The sequence below is a fragment of the Rhincodon typus genome, chromosome 29 (assembly GCF_021869965.1).
Source record: "Rhincodon typus isolate 14 chromosome 29, sRhiTyp1.1, whole genome shotgun sequence".
Taxonomy (NCBI): Eukaryota; Metazoa; Chordata; class Chondrichthyes; order Orectolobiformes; family Rhincodontidae; genus Rhincodon; species Rhincodon typus.
Window position 1 is genome coordinate 28,349,907 of NC_063360.1, and position 20,956 is coordinate 28,370,862.

At 40.7% G+C, this 20,956-nt stretch overlaps 1 protein-coding gene across 3 annotated transcripts in view; it reads right to left on the bottom strand.

The window, feature by feature from the left end:
* Nucleotides 1–20,082, bottom strand: part of LOC109914422 (guanine nucleotide-binding protein G(q) subunit alpha) — a 99,120-nt gene extending 79,038 nt beyond the window's left edge. Inside the window, exon 1 of one of the 3 annotated variants that reach the window (XM_020514012.2) lies at nt 19,488–20,082. In XM_020514012.2, coding sequence (XP_020369601.1) covers nt 19,488–19,623 — 136 coding nt within the window. In that variant the 5' untranslated portion in view covers nt 19,624–20,082. Of the gene's footprint in view, nt 1–9,127; nt 9,251–19,463 lie in introns of those variants that run through there. The other 2 variants (XM_048613959.1, XM_048613958.1) reach the window with 2 other exon arrangements.
* Nucleotides 20,083–20,956: the final 874 nt, after the last annotated feature.

Below are 20,956 nucleotides of genomic sequence, written 5' to 3' on the forward strand. Positions count from 1 at the left end.
TATGAACACAGTAGGCCAGGCAGCATCAGAGGAGCAGGAAAGCTGACGCTTCGGGTCTGGACCCTTCTGAAGGGTCCAGACTTGAAACGTCAGCTTTCCTGCTTCTCTGATGCTGCCTGGCCTACTGTGTTCATACAGCTCTACACCTTGTTATCCATGTACAGTCTAATCTGCTTCCCATAACAACCACTGAATCCTCCACCATCAACATCTTTAGGGGCTACCATGAACCAAAAACTTAACTGGACTATTCATAAATAGTGTGGCTAAAAGAGCAGTCCAAATGACTGATCAGGTGGCAACTCATTTATCTGCTGACCCCCTGTCATCATTGTCACCACTTCCCTGAAAGAATGTAGCTCCTGTCATTTCCTGTTGTATCTAACTGTGCCGGATTTTCTAATAATCTGAATTGTAACAGACCACACCTAACTCCAAGATGCAATCATCAAGCAACTTCAATTCTATCCAACAATAAGACCAAGACTTACTGAAGATTTCAGAAGATCACTCAGTACAGGTTTGGGAGCACTGACGAAAAATTGAAACATTAAAAGCAGCTGGGGAACCGCTCAGACGGAGACAGAAGCAGAGTCCTGGTCAGGCAGTGTTGCGTCCAGTTGCACTGCTGAGAAGGTAACCAAAATATACAGACTGTATGTGGAGGACTCAATGAGAAGCCTCAAGAGGATGTGGAGATCTCTGTGCAATTAGATAGAACCATAGCATCATTAGAGATGTACAGCACAGAAACAGAGCCTTCATCCAACTCGTCTATGCTAAAAAGATATCCTAAATAAATCTAGTCCCATTTGCCAGCATTTGTCCCTTTATTCTTTAAACCCTTCCTATTTAAATATCCAATCAGATGACTTTTAAATGTTGCAATTATACAAGCCTCCACCATTTCCTCTGGCAGATTGTTCCATTCACGCACCACCCTCCACATGAAAAAGTTGCCCCATTGGTCCCTTTTAAATCTTGCCCCCCTCACCTTAAACCCTAGAAGCATTAGGAGTGAGGGCTCTGAAAATGTCCTGCAAGCTATCAAGGATCAGAAGAAATCCTATACCACTATTAGTTCAGATGTGGAGGTGCCGGTATTGGGCTGGGGTGGACAAAGTCAGAAGTCACACGACACCAGGTTGTAGTCCAACTGGTTTATCTGAAATCACAAGCTTTTGCAGCACAGTCCCTTCGTCAGGTGCACAGAGAGAAGAGCACACAGACAGACTTTATAGGCAGAGAGATCAAGGGCTGAGAGATCAAAAGATCATACATGGAGAGATTTGATCATCGCTTCCACTTACTTTGAGGTGAGGGTGGGGATGGATTTGCTTAGAAGTCTAACGGATCTATTTGATGTGAACTGTGGAATGTCAGTATCAGTGTTACCCATATGAACAACATATTTTGTGTAAAAAATTGTGTTAAAAAGCCTAAAGAACTGCAAGTAATAGAAATCTGAAACAAAAACAGAAATTGCTAGAAAATCTCAGCATGTCTGGCAGCATCTGTGTTGAGAACAGATAGCACTGTGGAACAATATTCACCACACAGTAGTGTTCTCAAGAGCAACTTGTGCACCCCCCCTGCCAAAATAAATGTTGCCTAGAACACTCACCCCATTACCAAGTGTTATTTTCAACCCCTATAAATAGCTGCAGAGAAAAAACACACCTTTTAACTCACCTGCACCATATTGTCATGAACACCAAATTATCACTGAATGTGCTTAAAACAGATTATGCATAGAAATCGGACTTAGTTTTCTGGATGTCTAACACCATAGGCTAGTCATCCCCAGTCCTATTACATTTGGAAATGTGGTGGACATGTCATTTAAGATGTTTGTTCGTTTGGCTATGATAGACTAACTTGTTGCTATAGAAGCCTTCTGGTACAAAAGAGTTGCAAGTAACTTTACATAATTGCAAAAAACACTATTTTAAAAACACACAACTCTGCAGATTAGAAGTGTGCATCTCCTGAAACCTTGACATTCTAATTAACTCTCATCTTTCCAACAACTTGGTGTAAATGTCAGTTAACAGCTAATCCTTCAAAGAATACAATATTGTTCTATAGCCCATGAATACTTCAGTAATCTATATGATCTTGAATTTTCTGCCTATTTTCTTTCTCTATGGAGAAGGCTTCAGTTTCTTGCATGGGAAGTCGTTCTTTTAACCTTGTTCACGAGGCCATCGTGAACCTAGACTATGAACATATGTACTCTTACAGACCCGAGAGTCAGTACCAGTCTGGGCTACCTGTAGCTTCTTAATCAGCATTTCAGATCAGCAAGTGTGGCATAGGCTAGAAGGCAAACTTTCTGATCAATGGATTAGCTATTCATTGGTGAAACTGTGCCATCAACACAACTGTTCTGCCCATTTAAAAACCAAAAGAACCGCAGATGCTGTAAATCAGGAACAAAAACAAAGTTGCTGTACGGAGGGCTGTCGGGTCCCCAAGCGGAAAATCAGGTGTTGTTCCTCCAGCTGGCATTGGGCTTCACTGGAACACTGCAGCAAGCCAGAGACAGAAATGTTGGCCAGGGAACAGGGTGGTGCATTGAAGTGGCAGGCAGCAAGTAGTTCAGGGTCTTTTTCCTCATTTTCTGCTTGGGGACCCGACAGCCCTCCGGACTCAATAACGAGTTCAATAATTTTAGGGCCTAAACTCTCCCATGTCCCAGCCCCCTACCCCACACACCAGGCCTTGTTACCACATAGCCTGCCGTTACACACCCCCTGTTGTTAGTCACTAACAGTCCCCATTAACAACTATTCACTCTCCCAGCCTGATAGTTGGACAGACAAAGGTGTTGCTAAGGGTCTCTCTCTCTCTTTGGGCTCTATCCTTTCGTTTACTCCCTACGCCACCCACCTCCCTATTTTCTGCATATAAACTGACGTTTTCCCAGACACCATCAGTTCTGAGGAAGGGTCACCGGATTTGAAACGTTAACTCTGTTTTTACCTTCACAGATGCTGTCAGACCTGCTGAGCTCTGCCTATTTTCAGGTTTTCACATATAACCACAATGACATTATAAACACAATGTTATTGTCTCCTTTCTTTGTATGTGCAGTATGCTGCACATTGACATGTGGGTCATACAGCAATTTCTATTTTGTTTCTCAAGTACAGTTTATCACAACCGATGCTAGCACAACTTCAACTGTAATCATAGTAACATCAACTACAACAATTCTTAATTGCACCCATTTAAATGCCTACGTTTCCCACATCATATTGTGATCCAAGAATGACAGCCCTTGACATCAAGGCCTCATTTGACCAAATGTGGCATGAAGGAGCCCTAGCAAAACTAGCAGTTTTTTGGGAATCAGGGGCAATCTCTCCACTAATTGGAGTCATACCTGTCACACAGGAAGATGGTTGTGGTTGTTGGAAGTCAATGATCTCAGCTCCAAGACATGTCTGGAGTTTCTCAGGATAGTGTCCTAGGCCCAAACATCTTCAGCAGCTTCAATGACTTTCCCTCCATCATAAGGTCAAAAGTGGGGATGTTCACCAATGACTGCACAATGTTCAGCATCATTCGTGACTCCTCAGATGCTGAAGCAGTCAATGTTCAAATGTAACAAGATCTGGACAATATCCAAGCTTAGGCTGACATGGCGCAAATAACATTCACGTTACACAAATGCCAATTGAATTGCAGAGTACACGTATCACTAGCATTTTATTACTCAATATTCACATCTTTGACAATGTGATAGAGGGCCATCCTGAGCAGCTGCATGTCAGATCACTAAAGTATCTTCAGAATTCTGTTTGGGCAGAAATCCTCTAAGTCCTGAAGAATAAGGAACTGAGATATATGCCCACTAGAAAATGGCGTGTAACATGATCGAGAGGTGATAGTACCACGATGCAACAACTGCCTTTTTACTTCTGTAGTCACTGTCTCATGAATTGGTACCAAGAAGCTTTAGAAAAATAATACTGTGCACGTATTACATGCCACAACCATGGTATGCTGATGGAAGAAGCAGAGAATGCTTTATCAAGTGTTTGGTTTTGATAAGGACGGTGTCAAGCTTCTCAACTGTGCTATATCTGAAACCAACGAGGGGTTGCATTCTTGATGTGCCTTGTAGACCAAACTTCCTTAGGAATTAGGGATAACCTAGACAGACACTGAATACCTTGCTCCTTACTTGATTTAGTAGCCATAACATTTACCTATATTGTCCAAGTGGGTTTCTTGTCAATACTGAAATCTATCACAGATCCACTCACATTTACAACTTCAATCCTTTAAATAGTCAGGAAAAAAGGAATCAAAGAAAAATCAAAAGCCTTCTTTTCCAAGAAATTCAGATAATAGGATGAGCAATGACTAAATTTGATCCTTTTGTCCCCACTGATTAGACTGCTTTAAAATTGATCCCTGGTTTCTTACTTGCTAATTATGTTTTTTAATCATACGGAGTGAGATACTTACCCTGCTTGCATCAGTACCTGCAATGTGATGCAGTCATGTCATATACAAGACTGAGCATTAAAAGAGTGAGCAAAATCTTCGATCTGGATAAAAACCGAAAGAACTGCAGATGCTGTAAATCAGAAGCAAAAATATAAGCTGCTGGAAAAGCTCAGCAGGTCTGGCAGCATCCGTGAAGAAAAACAAAATCACAGTGAACGTTTCGGGCCTGGTGACCCTTCCTCAGAATGTTCTGCTGCCAAACCTGCTGAGCTCTTCCAGCAACTTCTGTTTTTGTACCTTCTGATCTGGATCGGAAATCAAGATCAAACTGAAAATTATCCACTTCCCTCAGATGCAGTTTTTAAAGCAAACTTCTGAGCTGAAGCAGAGCACAAGAATTTGGAGTAGATTGGCGCTGAAAAGACAGAGGAGGCTTAAGATGGGCTTGTGTGGGGGCACGATCACATTGGCTGTGTGGGTGAACCAGGATGGTGAGTCAAGGAGTTCACAGTTACATAATTAGCCAGGAGTTAAGTAGGTTTCAATTTCTGTGACAACTCCTGACTAACTAGTCACATTACTGCCAGAAGTCCCAAAGAAATTGACATAGGATCAAGGACAGGGCCTAAGTAAAATTACCTTAAATAAATCATCAATAATGGGGGGAACTAATGGAACTGAACAGTGACAAATCCCCAGAATTTGATGGTTTCTATATAGGGGTATTAAAAGGGGGTAGCAAAGCACATTGAAAGATTAGGATTAGGGCATTGGCAGAGTTCCTGGGTTCAGGAACTCATAGAAACTCCATTCTTTAAGAGTGAGAGGGAAACCAGGGAATTACAGACTAGTTAACCTGACATCAGTTGTTGGAATCTATAATCAAGGTTATGGTAACTGATCATGTTGAAACATTTCAGTTAATCAGAGACAGTCAAAGCCTTACGAAGGGTAGGTCATGCCTGGCAAATCTCAGCTTTTACAAGAGGTGACAAAGGTAATGGGCGGAGGCAAGTTGATGGACGTTGTTTATGCGGACTGCCAGATGGCTTTTGATGAAGTTCCACGTAAGACCGTTAGCTATGGTGGAAGCTCATGGAATTAAGGGCAAATTACTGACATGAAGAGGAAATTGGTTGAATGGCAGCAAACAGAGTTGGAATAACGGGTAATTGCTCACATTGGCAGGACTTGACTAGTAATGTCCTGCAAGGACCTCTGTTGGATCGCAATTATTCACAATATTAATAAGTTGGATAATAGCATAAAAAGTCAAAAGTCCAAATTTGCTAATGACAAAAATTGGGCAGCATTGTAGACAGTGTTGTCATCAACACAATTACAACAGGATATCATTAGATTAGGTAAATGGGCAGTGGGTAAAAGCTGTGGCAAATGGATCTTAATGTAAGCATGTGAGAGGTTATCCATTTCAGAATGAAGAAGGATAGGGCAGGGTATTTTTTTTAAAGGCACAAAGTTAACTACAGCGGATGACCTGCAAGATTTGGGGGATGGGGTGGGGTTCAGGTGCATAGCTCTTTAAAATGTCATGAACAGGTGCAGAAAATATTCAAGACAGAACGCTGGTCCTCATAAGGATGCAGATGTTATGCTGCAATTATACAAAACCCTTCTTAGAGTACTGTGAGCAGATCTGGGCACCACACTTTAGGAAGGATGCTTTGGCCCTGGAGGGAGTACAATGCAGGTTCATAAGGAGCCCTGGACGTTAGGGGTTAAATTGAGGGGAGATTAGAGAAATTAGGCCTTTATTCTCTGGAAATTAAAAGACTAAGGGGTGATCCAATTGAGATCTTCATGTAGTAACAGGGTAAGATAGTTTACCTTTAGTACCCTATTTCCACTGGTTAAAGATTCTAGAACCAACTGACATAAGAATTAGGGCCAGACCATTCAGAAGAAATATTAGAAGTCATTGTTACATGCAAAGGGTAGTGGAGATTTGGAATTCTTCCTGAAATGGCTGTCGATGTTAATTCAAATTTTAAATTTAAATCTGAGATAGGCGCATTTTTGTTAAGGGCATCGAGGGATACCTTAAGGCAGGCATATGGAATTAGGCCACAAATCAGCCATGATCTTATTGAATAGCAGAGCTGGCTCAAGGAGGTAAATGGCCTACTCCTGTTCCTAAGTGTGTTGCAACAATCCAAGGTTTCAACTCTGTGTCTGCCAGGTAATGGCCCAATTTTCAACTTTCCAGGCAATTACCATGGAATCAGCTGCATCGGGCTTCCACATGGCCCAAACCTGCAACTCCTGTCTGCAATGCGGAAACAACCATCTGCCCAACAGAAGAGCTTGACAACTGTATTACTCAAGTACACACAAAAAAACACCCAGCCGATTTACCAGGAAAGTATACAATGGGTTAAGTCTTAAAAAGTGTGATATCAACAACACAAAATAATTTTCAGTCATGAGATTAACAATGTAAAAACAAACAAAACCCTTTGGGAAGGTGAAGAAAAATACTTATCCCCGTGCTTGCGTCCAGCACTCAGATTAACACTTCTTTCATCAAACACAAGAACAGAAATTGTTGTGAAGCTCAGCAGGTCTGGCAGTATCTGTGGGAAGAAAGCATCACTGAAGAGTCAGTGAATTGAAAACATAAACTCTGCTTTCTACCAACAGATGCTGACAGACCTGCTAAGTTTCACCAGCAATTTCGCTTTTTGTTTCAGGTTTCCAACAACTATCATTCCTGGTTTTATTTAATTCTTCCATCAATTTGTTTGCTTTCATTTTTAGGTCCACACATTTGAATTTCTGCTTTTCCCTCTCCGGCTAATGTAGTGTTTTAACATTTCCCAAATTTGATACATTGAAAAAGTGGGAGGAAAGCTCTAAGTATCAATTTCGCTAGCAGAAAGTGCAAAGGAGATCACATTCCCTAAGACAGAGTTTAAACATTAGATTTTGTTACACAGCCTCTTCCTAAGAAAATAAACCTTTTATTAAAATGTCCTGGAGTCATCCTTAGTGTCAGTATTAAATTACCTACTGCATTTTTTTTTTTAAGTGCTCCTCCATTTAAAGAATTTGTAATTACTTAATGCACTAATATCACCTTGGACTAAACAAGTTTTCCTTGTATTCTTCAACTTGCAGAACGTCACCTATTTTTCTTCCTTACTAAATGCTGCTTAAAGGTTAGTCCATATTTTCACTACCTGGCAGTTCATTTGCTGCAGGTTTATCCCCACTAGTCTCATGCATTTCATTTTACACCAGTCCCAATTCAACCAGAACATCATATACCATTCCAACATCTCAATCCCTTAGCAGTAATCTGTTAGTTTTCCAATCAGTACAATGATTTTAAAACACAAATCCTCCTCTTCAAATCTCTTCAGTTAAATGCTCCATTCCAGGTTGACAATTTCATACAGCCTTAAGCCAACATTTTTTACTACTCCATTATGCAGTACATGCAGCTATCTAATTTCTCCAATACCAATGGAAAAACCTTCTGCCACCATTATCCTTCTATTTTTGGAATTCTTATCATTGAGTTACATCGCTCGTTGTCTTCAAAAAAGCCACTTTATAATTCACCTTTTATTATTTCTTCAGTCACATCTCCAAATTAGCTCAAATTTCCTACACTCAGATCTATTCAAATGGAACATGTCCAACCTAACTGAGTTATTGCTGTCAAACTCAAGTCAGCATGGCTTAAAAAAAGTCTTGTCATGCTATCATCAATGATCCTCCTGAATGCTCTATTCCAAGTTCTTAGAAAAATGCATAAACCATTGATGGATAAAACAAGTATTATGACACAAAGGATTATTTCTACGTGATATGATCAGACGACCTGTTTACATGTTTTTAAGCTACCCTCAAGTCCAATACTAAATATGTATTTAAATATGTAAAATCAAGATGTGCATTTTAACAGGTATTAAGCTCAACCACAATGATGCGACAACTTAGTCAGCAAATGTCTGTTGGGCTTCTTTTCCTTCCTCAAACTGATTTGAGTCTCATGTCATAATGTAGTTTAATTACATGGAAGTCAACTTTTTCTTCAAAAGTGAATAATGGTAGGTTAATCACATACTTAAATTGACAGATAAATAGTTGTGGAATTTTTGTCTTCAGCTACAGTAAAGAGCATTCACTTGTACAAATTTACACTATTTCAATTGTTTAAATCTATAGGTTTCAGTCAACACCAACATTCAAAATAGTCGAAAATCTTACTTCTGAATCAGAATCTTATTTTTCCTATGCAAGGTTAAATATTACGTCAGTCACCGGTGGGCCAAAACAAGTGAAATTGCCTGAAATTTTACATGTAATTGGCATAGCTCCAAAATTAAGTATTAGTCAGGAATGAAACATATCTAGAACTAGCACATTTTGAACTCTCGTACTTACTACCCAAGTCAAAGCTGATTTTATTCAAAACATTTGGCCCTTACATGGGCTTGTATCACAATATAACTTTGCTGCACATTTTTATGCAATCACCCAAGAGAAAAGTCCATACTCAAATCCACAGGCTGAATTTACAAATCACAAATGCATTAACTGTGAAGGTAAGATTCTGACATTCCTTTCTTAACCAAAATGAAATAAACAATTACTTGTATATATGTTGAAATAAATGTTTCTAAAAGTTGAGAAATACCTTAAAAAATTATAAACAGAGGGTTAGTACGTTTGTTTTCCATCTTTACACATCTTTGTACCCTTAGGAGACATTTTGCAGAATAGGTTGGAGTCACATCAATGATCAAACTGCTCGAACGAAGTCATGAATGCTTCTTCTGTGGCCAATGAGCTATGGAATGGGACTTGAACCCATAACGTTTGGTTGCGAGGGATGCTGCCACTGAGCCACTGACCTTGACAAAAGTACAAAGAGTCGCATAGGTAAATTTCACTGTAATCGCAGAAGAAAGCTGGATCAATTTATGGTTTGATTTATTATTGTCACATGTACCTAGGTACAGGAAAGTGTTTTATTTTGTGTGCAGTACAGGCTGACCATACCATACAAAGTACATAAGGGTAATAGAATAAAGGAGGAATACAACGTTGTTACAGCTACACAGAAGGTGCATAACGAGCGAGATCATCAGTAATTTTGAAATTTGAAAGGCCAATTCAGAAGTCTAATAACAACGGTGAAGGAGCTGTTCTTGAATCTGTTGGTCTGTGTTTAAGCTTCTCTATCTTCTGCCTGCAATAAGAGGTTGTAAGAGATTATAACTGGTGTGAGATGGGTCTTTGACCATGCTGGCTGCCTTTCCAAAGCAGCAAGAAGTATAGTTAGAGTCAACGGATAGAAGATTGGCTTGCATGATGGATTGGGCTGTGTTCACAACTCGCTGTAGTTTCTTAAGATCCTGGAAAGAGCAGTTGTCATATCACACTGTGATGCATCTGAATAGAATACTTTCCATGGTGCATCTATAAGAGTCTTTACAGACATGCCAAATTTCCTTAGCCTCCTGAGGAAAAACAGGTGTTGTTGTGCTTTCTTGACTGTCGCATCACGTGGGTGAACCTGGGCAGATTGATGATGGTCGCTCCTCGGAACTTGATACAATCTTCCATGTCCATCTCGGCTTCACTGATGTAGATAGGAACATGCATTCAATCTTGCTACCTGAATTCAATGACCAGTTCTTTCATTTTCCTGATTTTGAAGGAGAGATCAATATCTTTACAACATGCACTCTCTTTCCTGTATTCTGTCTTGTCATTGTTTGAGGTCCAGCCTACAACAATGATGTTGTCAGCAAACTTGTCGCTGGAGTCAGGATAAAATTTGGCCACACAGTCATGTGGGTACAGGAATATAGTAAGGGGTTTGAGTACATGGTCTTGCGGGGTCCCAGTGTTGAGGATTGTCATTGAGGAGGTACTGTTGCCTATTCTCACCGATTGCAATCTGTGGGTCAGGAAGTCGAGGATCCAGTTGCAGAGGGAGGAGTAGAGACCTAGTCTCAGATTTGACGAGGTCAACGTCAAGAGAACTGGCATGGACTTGAAACAAGGAGAAGAGATGTAAAAAGGGAAATTGGAGATGAATGGGTTAAATGGTAATACATCATGACCATTCTTACATCCACAAATTCTTTTTCAAAACAACTTTTGTCTTGATTCGTCTTATGGGAGACCACTACTTTTGTGTATTAGTGCATACTGTGAGAATGAACAATGATCTTTTCCCATTCAAGCTTCATTTAAAAAAAGTACTAACTGACAATCTAACCAAGATATCAACTTCAGCTATGTGTAAAAAAAACTTAACCTCAGAATCCACTTCAAAGCCTACCAGCTAACCACAGAGCAGCATTAATGAAGCATTCATAGTTCAAATCTTTCCTGGAACCAGCGCTCACAGTGTACATTACAAAAGCTAAACAAATGAGGATAACTACAAGATTTAAAAAAAACTAATTCACGTGGGAACAAAACTTTTGTACACTTGAGAAAACCTGTTTTTCCAGTGAGCAAAATCCAAAAAGGATTCATAAAAATACCAGATATAAAAACTGAAATCTTCCAGCAGGTCAAACAAGCGATAGAACAGCTGAAGCAGAAAAGAGAATTGTAAGTAGCCTTCGGGGTGGGAAATAAATAGTTTATAAAGCAAGGGGAACTACAATGATGTTGTTACATAAAAAGTCATTTACAAGAAAACATTTACGCGAACTTGTTGAATTCTCTGCAAATCATAACTTTTATAGTTGTCGTAGTCCCAGAGGACCACAGGGGTACTCTCACAGTAGAGAGAGGGGTAACTGGTGATGGCTTAACTCAAGTGTCATCACATCCCAGGATAGGAGCAAGGTTGAGAAGGCAGGACCTCCATGGTGACTTCAGCCAGTACAGGAACTGAAGCTATGCTGTTGGTGTCACTCTGCATCAGAAATCAGCCATCCAGCTAACTGAGCTAACCGACCCCCTCAAATCCTAAAGAGTAACTCATGACCAAGTTCACAAATAAGAGGTGGTCATCTCCTTCAAGGGTAGGATGAACATATCCAGTCTTGCTCAAATCAGCTGACGTGGACTACAAAATAGATAATGCCATAAGTCATCATGGATGCCGACAACTAACATTAAATTGCTTAGTTACAACATTCTGCCGATAGTACTGAATGTGCATGTATAGTAGTAATCGCACACAAAAGCTCACCAGTGCTACAGGCAAACACCCAACTGCTTAAATTTTTCTTAACTTCCACTGACTCATGCAAAAGTTATTTCAAGTATTAGAGAAGTATTTTAAAGAACAGAAACAGAGTATTCAGTCAACACTTCCATGTCAGCATTTATGTTCCATATCAGCACTCTCCTACCCTTCTTTATTTAACTCTAAATTCAGACAGCATAATACATACAAGCAATAAATACTGTATTCTACATATATAGATCAAGGTCTGATAATGCTGCTGCATAATTAACATTTAACTCCTTTACACAGGAGTTATCTATTTGAAGCTTTTCACGTACAACTACGAAAGTGCTACATTTAGGCAGCATCCAATTTTTTTTCATGTATCTTAATTTTTTTTTAAAATGCACCCTTATACTCTCCAAACAATGTGTCATTCCTACTGGAAGAACTTCACACTTACAGACATTCAATGTCTACAAACTCATCTCCTCATACTACTTCCTATACTTAAAACATTTTTTTTAAATTCATGGAATCCCTACAGTGTGGAAACAAGCCATTTGGCCCAACAATACAAGACCCAACCGTAAAATTTCCATATAATTTTTGATGTATCCTCAATTTTCCATTATTGTTATCTTTCAAGGTGAAAATTATCTACGACATATTTAAAATAGTCATCCAACAAATGAAAAACTGACCTAAGTTACAGTCTACATAGAGATACTAGCAAATGCCTAGGAAAAAATTCAATACCAAGATAGTAACTAGAAAATTGTAACCATGAACTTATGCCAAATCCTCTTTCCTGGGATTTTTACAAAACTGGTTTTTGTTTCAATTTGTACAGAATCTCTATCCCTAACGATACAATCATATTCTGTGGTAAATCGAAAAAATTCTCAAGCACTTGCCCCACCTGTGAGCATTTCGATCAAAATACAACATAATGCACAGTACGATACATTTCATTACAGCAACTAAATTGACGGATACAACAAATTAATCCTCAATACAGAGGAACATCTACTATAATGGAACATCCCTTCAGCACAATTTATTAAAGATAGTTTTCAACAAATCTAAAGTACACAATTGTTTCACCATAAGCAAGTTCACCAAAAGTTCAATCTGCTGTATCGTGCAAAATAACTTCACTTGTGAAAGACAATCACAGGGAGCAGTCACGGTCCATATCATTGCATCAATATCAATGTCTCATAGAAAATGTTGTTATTCTACAACTCTTTGGTCTCCACTGACTTCCTAATTCCCCAACACCTTTATTATATTTCTAAATTCTCATCCAAGGTTATAGGGTTCTCTACAGCTTCATTCAACCCTGCCACTGAAAACTTCCTGAAACTATTGATTTTGGCATTCCCTTCGGTGACCCATTGGGTCACTGCCTTTTTTCCCCAAATGTCTCCCCAAAATCCTCAATTATAGCACATCTTGTTCTATTTTCAAAGGCCTCCGTACACATTATACTTTTGCCCTTGACTTTGACAATTTCTCCCACTTTTTCCTCACATTTGATTCCCATTTAAATAAAACACTTTAGAGAATTTTGCCTCAGCTCATCTGCTGCTGAAACTGGACTTGCTACCCTGAACTATTGCAGCATCATATTGTTGACCAGCATCCCATCAAACCTCACTTGGGGTTCCTATTGTTCAAGACACTGTCCATAAACCGACTCATACATGGTTCTGTGCATCCATCACCGCTCTGCAGAAAGAACTTCCTGACTCTCCTTCAATTTTGGTCTTGAACATCCTCTATTTTAATTGTGGCACCGATAATGGCTAGGCCTTCAGCTCGAGGCCCTAAAGCTCTAGAAAACCCTCCATAAACCTTTCCATTTCACTTGCGTAGTTTAAAAATTCTGCTTGAAAGATACACCTTTGAGTAAACATTTGGTCACGTGTCCTCAATGTGTTTTCTTTTTATGGGCTCCTTGGACATTCAATTACATTCAAGGTGCAGTAAAAATGTTTTTTTCTGAAGAAGGGTCCAGACCCAAAACGTCAGCTTTCCTGCTTCTCTGATGCTGCCTGGCCTGCTGTGTTCATCCACCTTCAGACTCCAGCATCGGTAGTTCCTACTATCTCTATCACAGTAAAAATGTTGTTGCTCTTGTTTGCTCCACCAAACACTATATCAATACAATCTCCCTTCTCCCCATGTTATCCAATCACTTTGTCACTGCCAATCTCCTTTTTGCTGTCCGGTGAAACAAAGTACATATTACTGCCACTAAAGTTTATGCCTTCACTTTAACCCCAACTCTCTTTGTTCAATTGGCAGTTGTACTATGCGGGAGATTTAAAACATTAAACCCTCAGTGGGTGCAATCACAAGCAGATCTGCAATTCATTCTATGATGGAACACGTATTACTCCTGAGGCTGACCCCAACAATGAGCAAATAAGCTCAATCTAAAACATCTATGTTCCATGTAAATAAGTCCTTTCAATTTTCTATATAAAACAACTCTAACCTTTCTCAAACATAAGCATGCTTAAGGATTTCAAATCAGTCTTAGGAACAATGTGTATCACTTCTAAACCAAAGTGTGTGTGTACGTTCCAACCCATCCACAATACACTTTCATACACATTTTCTTGTCCGTTGCACTTCTTAAAAATGTAAATACGATAACCTGAAAATATTGGATTTAAATTCAAATTTGCGTTATCACAACTTCCACAACGCCCAAAAACTTATTTTACAAATGAAACCAACCTCAAAGCCCAATTACACTTTTTAAAATAATACTTTAAAACACCAAATTTATGCCATTAGGTGATCAAACACAACCTCATAAAATCAAGAGATAGTAGGAACTGCAGATGCTGGAGAATCTGAGATAACAAGTGTAGAGCTGGATGAACACAGCAGGCCAAGCAGCATCATAGGAGCAGGAAAGCTGACGTTTCGGGCCTAGACCCTTCTTCAGAAATGGGGGAGGGAAAGGGGGTTCTGGAATAAATAGGGAGAGAGGGGGAGGCGGATAGAAGATGGATAGAGGAGAAGAAAGGTGGAGAGGAGACAGACAGGTCAAAGAGGCAGGGATGGAGCCAGTAGAGGTGAGTGTCGGTGGGGAGGTAGGGAGGAGATAGGTCAGTCCGGAAAGGACGTACAGGTCGAGGGGGCGGGATGAGGTTAGGAGGTAGGAGATGGGGATGGGGCTTGAGGTGGGAGGAGGGGATAGTGGGAGGTAGGACAGGTTAGGGAGGCAGGGATGAGCCGCGCTGGTTTTGGGATGCGGTAGGGGGAGGGGAGATTTTGAAGCTTGAGAAATCCACATTGACACCATTGGGCTGCATGGTTCCCAAGCGGAATACGAGTTGCTGTTCCTGCAACCTTCGGGTGGCATCGTTGTGGCACTGCAGGAGGCCCAAGATGGACATGTTGTCTGAGGAATGGGAGGGGGAGTTGAAATGGTTCGCGACTGGGAGGTGCAGTTGTTTAGTGCGAACCCAGCGTAGGTGTTCTGCAAAGCGGTCCCCAAGCCTCTGCTTGGTTTCCCCGATGTAGAGGAGGCCACAACGTGAACAGCAGATGCAGTATACCACATGAGCAGATGTGCAGGTGAACTTCTGCTTGATGTGGAAAGTCTTCTTGGGGCCTGGGATGGGGGGGAGGGGAGAGGTGTAGGGGCGAGGGGGGAGGTGTAGGGGCAGGGTGTAGCATTTCCTGCGGTTGCAGGGAAAAGTGCCGGGTGTAGTGGGGCTGGAGGGGAGTGTGGAGCGGACAAGGGAGTCACGGAGAGAGTGACCCCTTCGGAAAGCAGATAAGGGTGGGGAGGGAAAATGTCTTTGGTGGTGAGGTCGGATTGCAGATGGCGGAAGTGTCGGAGGATGATGCGTTGGATCCGGAGGTTGGTGGCTGTTTCAAAATCTCCCGTCCCCCTACCTCATCCCCGCCTCCCTAACCTGTCCTTCCTCCCACCTATCCCCTCCTCCCACCTCAAGCCCCACCCCCATCTCCTACCTACTAACCTCATCTCGCCCCCTTGACCTGTACGTCCTGCCCGGACTGACCTATCTCCTCCCTACCTCCCCACCTACACTCACCTCTACTGGCTCCATCCCCGCTTCTTTGACCGGTCTGTCTCCTCTCCACCCATCTTCTCCTCTATCCATCTCCCCCTCTGTCCCTATTTATTTCAGAACCCTCTTTCCCTCCCCCATTTCTGAAGAAGGGTCTAGGCCCGAAACGTCAGCTTTCCTGCTCGGCCTGCTGTGTTCATCCAGCTCTACACCTTGTTATCTCATAAAATCAATTTGTTTACACAGATCTTCCCAACTGAAGATTATTTTCTGACGTTTGCTAAAATACTTTGTTATTATGAACTTAAATTACACTGCAAAAAGAATCAAATCTTAAAGGGTGCCAAAGTTCTCAGTTTTTCCCATGATACTTCTAATTTCTCATTTCAAAGTGGTTCTCCATAATCATAAAATTAACAGTAACCATTTGTGTTTCATTCTGTTTTATAACATAAACATGGGATTACCATACAACTTCAACTCAGATGAAAAAAATCTTACTGGGATACTGGTTTCTTCCTAGTAAGGAGGGTTTGTATGAGAATTTCCCAACAATGCAGTACAATGATATCAAAACTGCCCATTTAAATAATAATAATTTTATACTAATTGTGTAATTTCAAACTAAAAATATTCAATTTTTGATTCTACATTTGTCTTTGACGTGCCACATGCTACTGCTAGGAATGAAACGGAATATTTTGACATTAGTCACAAGTCAGCGAGTGCATGATCAGTTGGAGAGTAAAACTCCCCTTGCACAATTTAATAACATGCCTCAAGCTCAACTTAGAAAGTCATCTCAACATACTAATTAAAAATGCTTCCACTGCCCACAACAGCTATCTCTGTAGTTTAAATGACAGTACCCATTTACTGGAACACTTTGCAATTCAATTCCTTGTGGTGGACAGGTTTGGTAGGCTGAATGGCCTACTGCTGCCCCCACATCTTATGTGCCTCAGACATAACTCAACTGAAACATGTTCCTTAAAGATCGCTTATCACTCACTCACTTGTCTGGAATAGGTTTGAAACCGAGTTCTAAATATCTGAGTTGAAAGCAGAAACATTCCACAAATCACAACATGAATCTATCTTCTGTTCCTTCCACGAAGGCAAAACCAGCACTTGCACCTCTTCTTCGTTTTCTAAAATACATAACTGTAATTGCGTTCTGAAATATACAACTATGACAAACAATAACAGATTGGTGTTGGATATACTCGTTTACAACTTGCAAACTTCAAGTTACAAATATGCTTGTTTTTTTCTTTATTTATTCACGGGATGAGGGCGTCGCTGACCAAGCAGCATTTATTGCCCATCCTGAATTGCCCGGAGGGCGGTTAAGAGTCAACCACATTGCTGTGGGTCTAGAGTCACATGTAGGCCAGACCAGGTAAGGATGGCAGTTTCCTTCTCAAAAGGTCATTAGTGAACCAGATGAGTTTTTCCAAATACCGACATTGGATTCATGGTCGTCAATAGATTCTTAATTCCAGGTATTTATTGAATTCAAAGTCCACCATCTGCCATGACAGGATTTGAACCCAAGTCCCCAGAACATTAGAGATAGTAGGAACTGCAGATGCTGGAGAATCCGAGACAATAAGGTGCAGGGCTGGATGAACACAGCAGGCCAAGCTCCTATGATGCTGCTTGGCCTGCTGTGTTCATCCAGCCCTCCCCAGAACATTATCTGGGTCTCTGGGTTAACAGTCCAATTGGAATAATTTATATTGGTTCATAGTGCACGTAATCCAATGAGATCCAAAATGTATTTTCTATTTATCAAAATGACAGTTGAAACCAGACAGAAAAGCCAATAAACTTCTATAAAAGTGGACAAATACGGATCAGAAATTATTAAATGTGGTTTGTAAAACAGAGTTAAAGGAAGTGGAAGAAAAATACAACATGATGTGCCAGAGAGTGGGGTCTGTAGCTTCTTACTCAGTTCAATGCACATTCATGCCATTAGCTGGAAGACAGACACTAAATATTTCCTTTTCTTCCAGAGTGGGGGGAGGGGAATTCAGATAGCATCGTTCCCACACAACTATAGTCATGTCCATGTCCAGTCACATTAACAGAAACCCAAAAGCAAGCTGTATGCACACGCTCTTCTTCAAACAAACTGTATTGTGCATCAAGAAACTGAAAGGGAAGAAATGTAAACTTTAACCTAGAAAAAGGAAATTTTGAATAGATTTGCTTTTAATTATTGCCACAAATCCACACAGTCTGGAGTCACAAAAAAGATAATGAGAATATGGATCCTATTTAAAATTGAGTAATGATGCAAGGAATGGGCTTTACAATCTCAAATATTTATATAAACTGAAATATATGTATGTAATATTGCATTCACAATGAGCATCTGGTAATGTTATCAGTTGTGAGTTGAAGGAAGGCAGTACTCCTCACACTTTCAAATAACTATTGTGATCATTGATCTTGACTTGTCTATTTTCTTCAAGTAATTCTTTCCGATCACCAGACACACAAGGGTAGTCTGATTTATTAGACCTCTTCACGATGGCATGCTAAGAACTTTGTTTTTAATTTCTATAACTGCTGTACAAAAATCTCCATTTGAAAGCAGTCTCACTTAGTGGATGCTCTAGAATGTGATGCCCTTTTGGCACCGGTACATCTAATAACCCTGGTATGGCAATACTGCAGTATTGTAGGCACCATCAGTATCAGGAAGACATAGGTCTTCTTGCATTTTCACATTTTCAAAAATTAGGCAAGAACATTGGAGAATAACATTTACAAATCTTGTTTGAATTAATTGATTTTATGACTAAATTTAAAGTCTTAAGGTGCTATCGTTATAAGTTTAGTAAGACCGAGTGGATCATAAACCAAAACCTACAGTTTTCCTTCGACAAACCTAAACCACTTATGTCCAAATGAAAAAAAATACCAAGTCTTTAAACCTTTACTATTTTAAGTGGCATAACAAGAAATTGATCTCATGCTACAACAAATCTCTAAACATCTTGAAAAAGCCTTCACCTAATTTTTTTTAAAAAGTCTATTTCAGCATCTCAAAAACATAATGTAATGACAGGTTTTCAGAAAGAATAGTGAAACCCCTTTCAAAACAAAAAAAAGGCACAGTTCACTATACAAAAAAATACATCCCAAAGAATTAGTGCAAATTACAAAATATCAGCTAAAAATATACATTAATTTAACTTCAAGCAGAAGAAAATTAACTTGACAAGCAAAATAATTAAACATTAACATAATCAGTTAGAATTAATTTTATTCCCAAGACAATTTAGAAATGACGAACAAAATTAAAATGGAACTGATTACATTTTAAAATATAACTACCTTAAATTAAAACAAAAAGAAACGAGCTAGGTAGCTGTAAACTGATTGCACTGAAAGCCCCAGGCCTTCCCTAGGCCTTTCTTAGACTTGTTACCAATCCCCTCGGCTGCTGGAGGAGGGGTAACACTCAGTTGCAAACACCAAGATGTGGTGAGATGAAATGAAACGAGATGTCAAAAAAAAAATTTCTTTAGTGAAAACAGATGAGAACCACCCTGGATTTATTTATTGGACGGAGTGCGTGTTAAATCCCAAACTGGAAAATGAAACCAGAGCGATGGTGAGGAAAAAGAGGTGGGGGCGGTGATAGGTGGACTAAAATCATGGGGATTACTAGCAACAAACAAAACTAAAGATGCAATATAACATGAAGGAATCAATGAAGGTATTCCCCCCCTCCTCCTCTACAATTCTCTCCACACCTTATTCCTCATGGCCTTTCTTACCCAAGAGTAGCAGTTTCAGCTCCCTGCGTGCATCCCGCTTATCCCTGCGAAGCTGCCTTTCTATCTCGGCGTTAATTCTCTTGGATTCTTTCGCCTCTTCACTAAGGCAGCACGCCATGATAGAGTCGAGAGTCATGAAGCCTGAGGTATGTTGGGGATGATTTTCTCCTCACAGAAAGGCGAGCATGAAGGGAAGAGGGGAAGGGGAGGCGGAAGAAATTCCAAAAAAAAACTCCACAAAAGACCCCCGGGTTATTTTTTTTCACTGTGGAGACATAATCCTCCTCCGACAAATATTTTTCCCTCTCAAACTCTTGACCACCTCCTCCTTTCCCTTGATATTTTTTCTTCAGATTTTTTTTAAAAATCGTCTTTTCTTCTAATGATCTACATACATATAAATAAAAAGCAAAACAATAATAAAATGTCTTCCCCCCTCCTCCTCCTCAGAGGACTCTCTCTCTCTCATACACACACATACACCCCCACCCGCTCGAGCCAACTTGACGGCCGGAAGCGAAAGCTGATGGTTTTGGGCAGGGAGGGGTGGAGGGGGACAGGGAGTGCGCAGGCGCGTCGGTTGGCACTGAGCGGGAGTGTGGGCGGAGGGGGTGAACGCCGTGGGTAAAAGAAAGGAAGGGAGAGTGAGCGAGCGCCTGAGTCTGCGGAGGGCGGGGGGAGTCGGGGGGGGGGGGGGGGAAAACCGTATTTGACCGACGTCACGTATCGACCAATGGCGCCGAGGACTCGCGCGCGCCCACCGACCAATCGGGAGGGGTTAGGCGGGATGTCCGCCGCGCGAGCCCTGACGGTTGCCGTCTAGCGCATGCGCCCCGGCTGGAGGCGAGTTCTTGCCCATTCGCGCAGGTGAGGTTTGTCAAAGGCGGAAGTTGTGGAAAGCGTTTCATGGTTTTGGTGGCACTTTGGTAGCATTTCGACCAGGAGTCCCTGGGATCAAGTCTCAGCCTCTTTCCCAGGTGTGTTACAATGTAAAACAGAACGGCCAATGCTGGAAATCTGAAACAAAAGTAGAAATTGCTGGCGAAGTCTAACAATTCTTAGCAGTCACTAGATCTGAAATGTTAAGTCTGTTTCTTTCTCCACACGTGCTGCCAGATCTGCTAAGTTTTTTTTGTCTGTGTAATAACGTATCTGGTCTAGTGGATTTAAGAAAAAAAAAGACTATGCTGCAGCCGATAACCAGCTTCCCTTGTAACTTGAGTCGTTACTGTATTTTAATGTCCCAACATCTTGTCAATGTGGTGCGTCTGTGCTGGTTAGTATTTGTTTGCCAGCCTGAAGAGTGTTGTTTGATGGTGAAATTATCCCTGAGCAATACTGCTCATGATTCACCTGTAACATGTTGACCAATAATTGCTGCCCATGTCTCCTATAAATTGCCCTGAGTAAAGGTAAAATCACCAGAGACCTTCCAGACCGGAGGGCTGCTCTATCTCTAGACAGAGATG